General features: G+C 41.7%; 1 protein-coding gene across 1 annotated transcript; it reads right to left on the bottom strand.

Annotated features, from left to right (window-relative positions):
- Window positions 1-507: 507 nt before the first annotated feature.
- LOC122765194 (prolactin receptor-like) lies at window positions 508-11871 on the bottom strand. Its single transcript, XM_044019327.1, has 9 exons — window positions 11078-11871; window positions 5874-5975; window positions 4165-4303; window positions 3496-3665; window positions 3193-3371; window positions 2872-3025; window positions 2245-2332; window positions 2007-2076; window positions 508-1483 (listed from the first exon to the last, which is right to left on the bottom strand). The coding sequence occupies exons 1-9, from the start codon at window positions 11112-11114 to the stop codon at window positions 821-823; spliced, it is 1602 nt and encodes a 533-aa protein (XP_043875262.1). The 5' UTR covers window positions 11115-11871; the 3' UTR covers window positions 508-820.
- Between the last annotated feature and the right edge of the window lie 1356 nt (window positions 11872-13227).

Below are 13227 nucleotides of genomic sequence, written 5' to 3'. Positions count from 1 at the left end.
AGAAAAGATCGACGACCCTGAAAGTGAGTTTTATAAAGACAAGCACAGATAAAGAGAAGCAACATGTGATAATGATCATGTGATTATGACTTACTTTTTATAGATTTATTGTTATTTTTCTTCAATGAAAGGTTGCTGGTCGGAAAAATTCTTACTCTCATTTAATAAACTCAAGTCCATGATGTCTTAAGAACATGTTCATGTATTTATCTCACTGTGAGACAGACTTTTCCAACAGGAAAGTGCAGTTTGTAAACCCCTCACTCTCCCACACCAAAGACCATAGAGAAAATCAGTGATTTTAGCTCACAGGAACACAGGAGCTGCTGGTCTACTGCTGCCTCGTGTGGTCACTTTGTGTCAATGAAGTTAATCAAAATGCCGAATGAACAAAATAAGACATTTGAAATCAGTGATGGAGGCAGCAGTGGATCAACAACTCCTGTGTGCTGTGATGTTAAAACCACTGATTTTCTCTATGGGCCTTGGTGTGGGAGAGTGAGGGGTTTACAAACTGCACTTTCCTGTTGGAAAAGTCTGTTAAATAGTGAAATACTAATAGTAAAATCAGTCATGTTTTCAGTGAGAATGTGGATCTGTGTACGACCAGGCTTCAAAGAAATCCCAGACTATTCCTTTAAGAGCTTGTCACCTGAACAGATTTTGGTCCGTGTGTGTGAGCAGAGAAACAGAGAGTAAAACATGTTAAACATCATGTGTTCTTGCAGCAAGAACGTGTTTTTTTGTCACGTTTGAAATTCAACGACGTTTAAATAAGTGTGAGGTTAAGAACAGAGTGTTTTTGTGCATGTGCTTAGCTTTAGTTGTCCACGGCGACGGGCAGCAGAGGCACGACCACTTCACCGCTGCTCTCAGCCTCTTTCTGCTCATTCGTCACATTCTTCCCGGCTTGGTATTCGGCGAGTTTCTTCTTCTTCTTTTCTTCCTTCTCGCCCGCGCTGACGTCGACGCCCAGCGGAGGCGGGAACTCCCCGCAGTAGGGCGTGGAAATGTACGGCACCAGATGCAGCTGACTGCTTTCATTGACCAGCTGAACGCAGGTGTAGAAGTCCGATGGCGAGTGCCCGGCGGTGGAGTCGGGAGGAGTTAAAGAGTTGTCATGTCCGATCACGTTGTAGTCCGGCAGCGGCGGGAGCTCGGGCTTTGGCCACAGAGACGAGACAGGAAGTGGAGGAGTGAAGGTGTCGGGAGGGGACGAGCAGTACGGAGACGGACTCTGCACGTATGAGGACGGGTTCTGGGCTGGAGCCTGAACACGGGCAGCGACAGGTTTTATGTCACATGGAACCATGAGAGGATCTTTGTCCTGGTCTGTGTTGGCTGCCGGGACACTGGAGTCCTTTGACATGGAGAAACACAAGCTGTCGGCGCTGACCTGGTCCCACACGTCCTCTGTGTAGCTGGGAGGACGGTAGCTGTGGAAGGTGCTGAAGTGACGGTTGATTTCATCCAGGTGACCCTTCTGAGGGTGGAAGAGGAGAGGATGAGAAACGAAAGAGAAGATTCAAATACACGGAGAAGAGAAGAAGAAGGGGAGAGAAAAGTGCTAATGTAGAATAAAATCCAACAGGAAACTGGAGTTTGTAAACCACTCACTCTCCCACAGAGAAAATCAGTGATTTTTGGTCGTGGGGACACAGGAGCTGCTGGTCTACTGCTGCCTCGTGTGGTCACTTTGTGTCACTGATATTAATCTGAATGAAGGATTTCAAACACAGAATTTTACTAAGTAAGTCATTTGAACTTAGTGATGGAGGCAGCAGTGGATCAACAACTCCTGTGTGCTGTGATGTTAAAATCACTGATTTTCTCTCTGGGCTTTGGTGTGGGAGAGTGAGTGTTTGATAAAAGTCTGTCTCACAGTGAGATAAAGACGTGAACGTGTTCTTAAGATGCTATAATGTTAAATAAACAAACAAGGAGGCAGGAAAATGTTATAAAAATCACACACACACAGTATAAACAGCTGATTGAAATGATGTTACCTCCAGGAGCAGCGGGTCGATGCCCATGATCCTCGGTTTAGGGATCGGCGGCAGGAAGTAGTCTTTTATTCTACAGTGGAAACATGGAGCACACACGCTTTAGTCAACATACTGTTTCCATGAGGAGTGTGTGTCTGTGTGTGTGTGTGTGTGTGTGTGTGTGTTTGTGTCTGTGTGTGTGTGTGTGTGTGTGTGTCTGTGTGTGTATGTGTGTGTGTGTGTGTGTGTGTCTTCTCACCTTCCGCTCTGTGGAACAACACCAAAGCCGATGACCAGCAGAGACACCACACTGACGCTCGTCACCAGGATCATCACCACCAGCTTCCCTGCACACAGGGCAAAATGAAATGTAATTCAGGTTTATCTCACTGTTAGACTCACTCTCCCACACCAAAGCCCATAGAGAAAATCAGTGATCTTAACATCACACACACACACACACACACACACACACACACACACACAGGAGTTGTTGATCCACTGCTGCCTCCATCACCAAGTTCACATGTCTTATTTTTTTGAATTCAGCATTTGAAATATTTCATTTAGAATGAACTCAGTGACACAAAGTGACCACACGAGGCAGCAGTAGACCAGCAGCTCCTGTGTCCCTGCGAGCTAAAATCACTGACTTTCTCTATGGACTTTGGTGTGGGAGAGTGAGTGGTTCACACACTTCAGTTTCCTGTTGTCGTACACTTCACATGACGTCGATTTTATGAAGTGAGTCTTTTGTTAAGCAGCTTAAATGGGATGGAAAAGGATTATTCCAGGCCAGGATCCATGAAAATAAAGTAAAGAATAATAATAATAATAATAATAATAATAATTTTATAACCCTGTGTGTGTGTGTGTGTGTGTGTACCTGTGGTTGTTTTGGATGGGATGCTCATGAACAGTGGGGAGCTAAATTTGCTCCACAGGCCATAGTTTTTTGAACGGCAGCGAACTCTGATCTCATAGTCGCCGACGGGGAGTCCGAGCAGCTTCACGTGAGGCTCGTTCAGCGGGAATTTAACCTGCAACCACAACACACACACCAGCACTTTTCATTTCATCTTTTAGATTAAATTTGACAGAGCAAATTGAATCTAATGTCTTTTCAAAATTCAGAATATACAAAGTGGTGTGACACATTGGCTCTCTGTAGAGTATTGTTGGCCCCGATCATCTCTCCCCTCTGTACCTTCCAGTCGTCTGACTCGTCGACACGTCTGTACTGCAGCTCGTAGAGCAGTGTGATCCAGCCGTACTGCAGGTCCGATGGTTCCGGGTACTCCCAGGACAGATGTGCAGTGTGTCCCACCTCGTGTCCACCGGTGTCTTCCAGTTGGTAGGTCAGGTTGACTGGAGCTTCGGTCTGAACTGTGGACGACACAGAATCAGTCACTCGGTGATGATTCAATCACATGATCAGGGCTTTGGTGTGGGAGAGTGAGATACAGACGTGAACACAATCTAAAGATAATGTCGATTATTTTTCTCTCACCAATATCTGCTACGTCCAGGCAGCGCTGCTGGGAAGTGTAGTTCCTGTGGGCAGTGACGGCCGTCACGTTGATGCAGTAGACCTTCCACACGTTGGTGTGGCTTTTGTCAAAGTGGCAGCTGTTGGGACCAGCGCTCGTGTAGTCTGGACATTCATGACTGGGCCCCTGTCTGTGAACAACAGAGCAGAAAATACATGATTGGATGAATCTATGAAGCCATTTTGCTGTTTATACATTTGGACTTTATTTTTTTATCTTCAATATTTACAACAGACTAGCTTCTCTGTTACCTTGTTCATGACGAGGTGAGTCTTTTGTTAAGTGGTTAAAATCTGTTTTACCTGTGATAAATCAATGTTTAAAATGGTCTAAATGTCAATTTCTATGGACTGTACATACATTACGTCACTTTGTGTGTATTGCACATCTGTACTTTAAGTTATCAGTTTAAAAACACACCTGTTTTACATTACATGTCATTTAGTAGACGCTTTTATCCAAAGCGACTTACAATGGAATTGAGAACAATCAGCCAGGGGCAGAGTCAAACTTGCGACCATTGCGACCATGATGTCTTTCGCACACAGGGTACCGGTCTTAACCACTGAGCCACTCCACCCCCCTGTATGGAAATGAAGTCTATGATGGAGGTAGTGTGATGTACGCACTCTATGGAGTAGGTGAGGACGTAGGTGACTTCCTCCGTCTCTGTCAGGTTGTCCAGTGGACGCCACCAGCAGGCGAAGTCCTCCATGTTTTTCGAGCGACAGTTAAAGATGTGAGGCCTTGTCGTCACGCCCACTGACTCTGTGAGGAAAAAACAATCACAAAGGTGAGCGATGATGACGACAACCTCCACCCCCGAGAAATTGAGAGCTTTAATTCTGGAGAGAGATTTTCTCTCAAATTAATCATGAACGAGGGATGAGAGCTTCAACTCTGTGACTCTTCTTCAAATCGTCTTTTTAACACCGGTCTCCTTAATTCCATACATAGAAATCTGAATCTGAAATCTGAGTCAAGTCAAAAAGTCCTGACTAACAACAAACAAAAAACACAAAAACAGACGAGGAAATTACTAAAAATAGATGTAAATAGTCTCATAATAAACATAACAGACCAAAAGGACCACAAAAAGTCACCAAATGACCATTAATGGCCACAAAATGACCAGAAATAGACACAAAATGACCACAAAGAGTCATCAAATGACCATAAAGTGACAAACAGTACAAACAGTCCAGAAAAAGACCATAAATAAACACAAAATTACCATAAAGAGTCAAAAATGACCACAGAGAAAGGTAAGAAAAAAAAAGGTGTAAATGACACAGTTACAGGGTAACAGTGAATGTTGATGTTCAGCTGAGATCTCTCAGATCTCTGAGTGAGACAAAGCAAAGCCTGCTGTGGAACAAAGGGATGAAGTGATGACCTCTTCATTTCAGGTGAGACGTGACATTTCACAGCTCACGTTATAATCCAACATGATTTCTCATCTTTCTTCTGACTGCAACAGAAGCTAAAAACAGATCTTCCTGCTCTCTAATTCAGCTGCAGTGATCATCACCAGCTGTGACAGCCTGTGCTTCAGCGTGTGTGTGTGTGTGTGTGTGTGTGCGTGTGTGAGAGAGATAATAGCACTGACATTTCCCTGAAAACATCTCCTCTGCTGAAGGTTGTAGAAGAAGAAGAAGAAGATGGCTCCTGCTTTCATTTCCTGTCAGCTTTACCTAAACCTTCACAAACATCATCGTCACTGTCGTTGACGGTGATCCTCATTTCCATCACATTTGTGGATTAAAAGTCAGGAGGAAATTACCAAAAAATGGACATAAAAGCACCACAATATAAAGGTAATGAGCAGGAGTCACACAGTGAGCACCAGTCAACATGAAATGAGTACAAATACACATACTCAATAAGAGATATAAAATAAACACAAAGACGCAACATAGAAATAGACATGAAATGACTTCAAATGACGTAAAGACATAAAGAGTCAGACATTTACCTTTAAGAGTCACAAAATGACCAGAAATAAACACAAAATGACCACAGAGAGTCCCCAAATGACCATAAAGAGTCGAAACATGAACATAAAGCACCCCAAAAGGCTACAAATAGACAAAAGGACTACAATGAGTCCCCAAATGACCATTAATAGTCACAAAACCAGTCAGAAATAAACACAAAATCACCATGAAGAGTCACCAAATGATCATAAAGTGTGAAACAGTACCACAAAGATTGAACAAAGAGTCCAAAAATGACCATAAAGAGTCAAAAATGTCACATTAAGTGTTACAAAATGACCAGAAATAAACATACAATGAGCACAAACAGAACGACTTGTGTTTCAGTTGTGAAAACTCACCATGGTCTGGTTTTTCCAGGTACACGGCGTCCTGAGCGTCAGTGGAGCTGCAGCTCGCCACAGGAAGCAGACAGAGCAGCAGCCACAGCATCCTGCTGCCTCCTGTCAACACAAACACACACGTTATAAACCACTCACTCTCCCACACCAAACCCCAGAGAGATTATCTTATCTTATTTTGTGACTTTGGCATCTTAAATCCTACGCTGACCACACGAAGCAGCAGTAGACCAGCAGCTGCTGTGTCCCCGCCAGCTAAAATCACTGATTTTCTCTATGGACTTTGATTTTTACTGAATAAAAACTCTATGCCGCTTGTCTTGTGAACCAGCCCCTCTGGGATAAATAAAGTATTTTTGTCATGACTGAAGGGAACATAAGAGCTTGACACTCACCTCCATTCAGGCCTCATGATTCCACACTGCTGTGGCAAAGTCCGACAGCAGCAGGAACATGTGACCTGAACACAAGTGGACATTTGAGGGTGTGAAGATCCTTTTGTGAGCTCGTTCTCATCTTTTCTGAAACTGAGTGACTTCTCAGTGACGTCAAGGGGCAGTTCTTTCTAAGAAATGCTAAGAATGATGTTACTTATACTGTAGGGAAGACACAAACACAGGATAATTGCTGCTTTATCTCACTTTCTGTTGCTTTGTAAACCACTCACTCTCCCACACCAAAGCCCATAGAGAAAATCAGTGATTTTAGCTGGCGGGCACACAGGAGCTGCTGGTCTCCTGCTGCCTCGTGTGGTCACTTTACGTCACTGAGGTCAATCTGAATGAAGGATTTTTAATGCCGAATTGACAAAATAAGTAATTTGAACTTAGTGATGGAGGCAGCAGTGGATCAACAACTCCTGTGTGCTATGATGTTAAAATCCCTGGTTTTCTCTATGAGGTTTGGTGTGGAATAAATTCAAATGCTGCCGCTGCTGCTGCCGACTTAAATGTAATTATTGAACATGAGAAAACAATTAAACGTCTTACACAGACACAAAGACTGTGAGAAGATGGATGCAGTGGAGTCACATGACATGCAGTGAGATCCATGAGCACTGAGACGGAAACCACACTGAATAATCCCTCAGTTGATCTGAGGAGGATTAAAATAAAGCCTTGTTCAGCTCCACACACACACACACGCCACAGCAGCAGGTCACCATCATGCAAGATCCAAGAAAACATTATATATATGAAATATGGTGCGTGTAAACGTGGTCGTGTCTGCTTTTCTACGTTAGAAACTGCGTTCCTACTCACGTTCAAAAGAAACGCAGTGAAAAATAACATTCAATAAAGCACTGTCAAAAGTACCTGTAAAGGCACAAAAAACAGAAAATCCTCACATTTGAGAAGCTGTATAAACAGATAACTTGTGTTCTCGCACACAAACAGTCATATCACTAAAATAGTTGATGGTTGATGTCGTAATTGTTTAATAACCAATGATGTAAAACTAAAGTTATCACTAGTTCCAGTCACATGGGCACGTTGTTGGTCATTTGGACTCATTACCATGATTTCTTGGACCACTGTTCGTTCCCTAAATGAAACACACAGCTGTTTGTTTATGAATCAAGAGCAGCTTCACTTCACCTCGAGCTCATGAGCTGATTCTCCATTTCCTGTCAGATAAACATGCTCCAAACAGCCAGAGGGGAAAAAAGCCCAGCTCCATGTGACCCGGGACACTAACAAGATACTTCATGAACAAAACTAGATCTGCTCAGACAGAGAAGAGAAAAGTGTGGAGCGATCACACCAGTGTCAACAAACTCACTGTTCACCGCCAGTCTGATAACACACTCACTGTCACCTGTGAAGACTCCATCACGTAAAAATACACACACAGCCCTAAAGAGTGTTTTACACGACTTTATCTCACTGTTAGACGGAGGCAGCAGTGGATCAACAACTCCTGTGTGTGTGATGTTAAAATCACTGATTTTCTCTGTGGGCTTTGTTGTGGGAGAGTGAGCGGTTTACACACTTCAGTTTCCTGTTGGAAAAGTCTGTGTCACAGTGAGATAAAGACGTGAAAAGTATTCCTACGATGTTGTAGACAGGAGCTGAAATAGATTTCATCAGGCAAGTATTTTAAATGGTAGCTAAACAGTTTACAAACACTTAAGCTCCGATCAAGCATTAAAAACACATCAGGAGGTGATAGCGTTAGGTCTTGAACTGTGTTCCACTGCTTTGTGGACGTCACGTTATAAATGTGAACATGATAATTTCCTCTCATGTGTGTCAGTGACTTGTGAAGTGGACAGTGGCAGAGCAGAGCACTGGATAAACCTGATTAGCGAGAGATGAGCTTTGTGCACACACACGGAAAGTCTAAAAACCGGCTGTGACGAGCACAAGACTAATTACTGTTGACTCTACAGGGAAAGGAAAACAAAAAGCTTATACTTGGATGACTTAAGATTTATTTATACAACATTTGATCTGAATTTAACAGTTTACGGTACACTAAATAAATAAAAAACTTCAAAATATCCTCCTGTAGCATTAAAATGCCTGCTCAGGTTTGTTTCACTGATAAATCTAATTCCTTCTTATCAACTTCTTATCTGGCGTCACCAAGTCCAAGTTACACAGCATTATAAAATAAAAGGTACACAGATGACTTAAAGGGATAGTTGTTCTGTTTTTCTCTTCTATCTTTAGAACATGTCGACGTCTTTATCTCACTGTGAGACAACTTTTGTAAACCACTCACTCTCCCACACCAAACCCCACAGAGAAAATCACTGACTTTAACATCAATGCACACAGGAGCTGCTGGTCTACCGCTGCCTCGTGTGGTCACTTTGTGTCACTGAGTTAAGTCTAAATGAAATATTTCATTTGTCTTCATTTGCCAATTAAAAAACAACGTTGAAATACTTTGATGAGTGTGTCCCAAACGTCAAAACAATGATGTTCTCAAATGTCTTGCTTTTGTCCACAAACCAAAATGATTCAGTTTTAACGATTTCTTTGTTTATATGGAGCAAAGAAAGCAGAAAATATTCACATAAAAAACTAAAGACGACAAAAACTTTTTTTAACTTTAACACTCAAACTGATAAACCCAATAGATTAATTATCAACTCATTGTTGCTGCCCGACATGTTACCACACTTTAAAACGTGTGAACTACCCGTTTAATGTACTGGTATCCATTAAGCCTGAGTGAAACCTGCTCTCCCATGTTTGTGAACTGCACTCGCTCATGTTGGACTTTGTGGCGGAGGCTGTAACCGTCATGTGCAGGGTCCAGCAGTGATAAGTCGTTATCTGCTGTTCTGGAGCTCCAGCTGAGCAGTGGTGAGAGTGTCCACCCATCACAGCAGCAGCAGCAGCACACTGCGCCACAGGCAGCATGCACACACGGACAGGAAGCAGTGATCCAAACAGACAGGGGCATTTGATCCACGGGGAGTCCCATGAACTCAGCACAACATTATATAACCGTTGTCTGTCTGTCTGTCTGTGTGTCTCCACACTGACCTGTTACTAATGAACAGATTGACAGCCGTCACATCAAGAACACCGCGGACATTAACTCACTGCTGAACAGTTGATAGACAAGCTCTAAAGGGTTATCAAAGTTACAGTAAGAAAAACTCATGGTTCAAGGAACACAACAACAAACTATTCAGCCATTTAGTCACAGAGACGTGGAATTAACACAATTTAATGACTGACCTCACATGGACTTTTGTCCCAAACTTCTAGCAGGAAACAAGGAAAAAAACTATTTAACCAGTGAATAAAAGACTCAGTCAATAAAATCAGCTTAAGTCAATTTCTTTGAAGAATATGTTCACTGCTGTATATGTAACAATTTTAGCACGTTTTTTTTAAAGTTTGTAAACCACTCACTCACCACACCAAAGAGTGATGTTAAAATCACTGATTTTCTTTATGGGCTTTGGTGTGGGAGAGTGAGTGGTTTAAAACGTCAGTTTCCTGTTGGAAAGGTCTGTCTAACAGTGAGATAAAGATGTGAACATGTTCTTAACACATGATTAAACACATGAGCTGACGTAGATGTTAGATCAAAAACACAGAACTACCGCTTTTACTTCCCGGGCTATGCTAACAGGGCGGTGCTAGCATGTGCACGAGAACAGTGCGAGCATTCTTCCTTCCTGTTGGCGTGCGGCTAATTGAATTAGCTTTGCTCAGATGTGTACAGAAGACAAGAGGACGCCTGCAGCTGCTCACATCATCAGTGTGTGACGTCAGGAGTCACATGGCTCCTGATACGCCGTGAAGAACTCAATGTACGCTTGATTTAAACTGATTTTCTGCCCCCACAACAGATGGATGTGGAAACTCCGCTCTGCTTCTGTTCTCTCCATCAAATGTTTATTTGCACACAGGAAATAAACAACAACAACAACAACAACAAGTCTCTCTACTCCCTTTGCTTCTATGGTCTTGTTTAAATTCATCAATTAGTCGATTGGTCCATAAAATGTCAGGAAATGACGTCCTCAAACGTCTTGTTTTTGTCCACAAATCAAAAATGAAAAATCACAGAAACTGAAAATGGATTATGGAAAGAGTTGATATAGTTTCTTTCCTCTTGTAATAACAAAGATAGAGTTGCCTGCCACTCAAATTTAAAGGGACGCTTGTGCCAGTATCTTTTTTCTTTTTTACTTAAACTTGAGTCTAATAACAAAAAAATGCATTTAAAATCAATAAAAATTTGTCAAAATTTCTCACTTTAACTCAAACAATCAAGTTTACTCTCTGTTCACTTAAGTGCATCTTTAGATTTATTTAACATGATTATTTTACCGAAAGAGAAAGCAGAAGAAAATGTTGTTTTTGGTCATTATATTGCTCTATAATTCCATCATAAACTTTCACCAACGATATAAAACCAAAATGGCTGGTTGAAAATAGATGTTAATATTAATAAAAAATCACCAATAATAAATCAAATGTATAAAGCAGAATCGTGTCATTGTCACCAATAAATGAAGGAAAATTAAAATATCATAAATAAATAAAATAAAAGTGAACAGATACATTAAAATATGTTTCCGTTTTTATTTTAATTAATTACAGTGAGTTGTTTAACTGTAATTAAACAGCAAATGTTCATTAAATCACCTCAACTTTTAATTAGGTTAACAGAGTATGCGCGCGTCACGTGCATGCGCGCCTTTACAGTTTAAAAGCGTATAAAAGTCTTACCTGTGACGCAAAATAACTCCTTAGTCATGAACCGCATCAGCTGCTGCTGAAGTCTGCAGGACCACGACCGGGACCAGGACCGGGGCTGGCACTGTCCAGCAGCCGGTGGGTGCAGCCGGTAGTCCGGGGAGATCCCCGTGCAGGAGTGGGCGCCAGGCTTGAGCAGCAGGGTCCGGTGGTGGATCTCCGCTCTCTGAAGAAGATTGATCTCCACCTGATCAGCAGCCACACACACACACACACACAGCTGGAGCTACAGGCTCCTCCCCCTCTGAGCTGCAGCCACACCCACACACGCGCCACTGGGGGGCGTGAGAGAGCATCATCTCCTCTGCTGGGCAGCAGCGTCTTCTGCAGGCTCAGGTGTAGAAACCGCAGCATCACTTTGGGATTATGCATTGTGAAAAGTGGTCGGTGGTGATGTCACTGTCGCCGTGCAACAACAGATTTAATCTAATCCCCCTTCCCTGCTGCTTTAATGTCAACCCCTGACATCACTCAACAGAATGCAGAGGGGGTGAGGCTGAGTGTCGCCCCCTGCAGGCTGCAACAGACACAGGACAGCAGCAGCAGAAATAACAACAAGGGAATTTAGGAACAATAAGCAGCAACTCAAGAAACTTTACAGAGTAAATCACAAAAGTGTCACGACGCACCGTAACATCTGTTTTCACTGAGAGTGAGCCTGTGTTTGTCAGGAGGCCAGCAGGGGGCGCACACAGCTCAGCTGGGACATGTGTTATGTCACAGCAGCAGCAGCAGCTCGGTTTCAGCCATTTTAGTAATTAATTATTTAATTAATTAATTTAGTAATTAAGTATCCTCACTAAGGGTGGGTTACAGAAACATAAAAACAATTGTATAATAAATTAAGAAAAGAAACGTAATTGAAATGTAAATATAGGAATAAAATATTCAGAAATAAGAACATACTCATAAAGCTAAACAAAGACGAGGAATAAAACATAAAATAGGAGAATAAAGTACAGCAAAGTTTAAGAATTCCTGGTATAAATAACACAAGACATAAAACAACATAGCTTTACAGTTAAATACACTGTGGAATGAAATATTAGAATCAGATATTACATTTAACAATAAAGTTAAATAAAAGAGTTTAGAGTAAAATAAAAGGACATAATACACAGTGAGACAGAGACTATGAAAGAAAAGGATGAACTAATGAACAAAATACAACAGTAAAGTGTAATAAAATAGAATAAAATAGAATAAAATAGATTAAAAATGATGTTGTTATACAGTTATCAATATATCAATATCTGGTGATAATAAAGTATCTGTGATGACTTCTACTGCTTTTAAAGGCTCTTACGTTGATAATCATCATATTTATTCTGAAGAATTGTATTTAAAAATGTGACTTTTGTCATTTTAAGCCTAGTTATTTGTGTTGGAGCAGAATTTGACTTTGAATTTCATTGTCTCTCACACATGTGAATGAAGAACAGACAGAAATAAAGCAGGTGTTATCTGAAATGACAGCTAATAATCCTGTAATACAGACCATAAAGAGTAGATATTTTAAATTTCACAGAGTATTTACAGCGTGTGATTAGTGGAATGAACGAGACTCAGGGAAAGAGGAAAGAAACGTGACACATACGTATATATTTGTACGGGTGTACAGTGCTGTGTAGGCAAGGGCAGCCATTTTGTACTCCCCCCCACCTCCAGTGCCTCTCATGTCTTCCATGTCGTACGTGCTTTAAGGTGAGAGTTTAGTGTGAAACAGGAAGAATGTGGAAATGTTTTTTGTACTTCACGTTTAGAAATCTGCCACTTCCTCTCCCACTCGCAGTGTCAACATCCACCGTCCACTTCCTCCTTTAACATCCACCTGTGTGATTTCTGCATCAGTTCATGACGTCTGTCCAAGTAAACAGGGTCTGAAAGGTTTTAATCCATTTTAATCGCGTCTTTATGACGTTATAGCTGATGCATTTACTGACTGACGACAGTCAGCCTCTATAAATCTTGTTTTCACTCACGCTTCTCTTGGACAGCGTTTTCACAGAAGGAACTGCATTATTCTGGAATTCAAATACCACAGAGCTGAACACATCACCAGCTTCTGTGCAAGAATACAGCAAAAATAGCTTTAGTCTACGATATCTGAAGAACATGTTCAC

The sequence above is a fragment of the Solea senegalensis genome, linkage group LG2 (assembly GCF_019176455.1).
Source record: "Solea senegalensis isolate Sse05_10M linkage group LG2, IFAPA_SoseM_1, whole genome shotgun sequence".
Lineage (NCBI taxonomy): Eukaryota > Metazoa > Chordata > Actinopteri > Pleuronectiformes > Soleidae > Solea > Solea senegalensis.
Note: the sequence above shows the minus strand (reverse complement) of the source record. Positions and strands in the feature narration are given on the sequence as shown.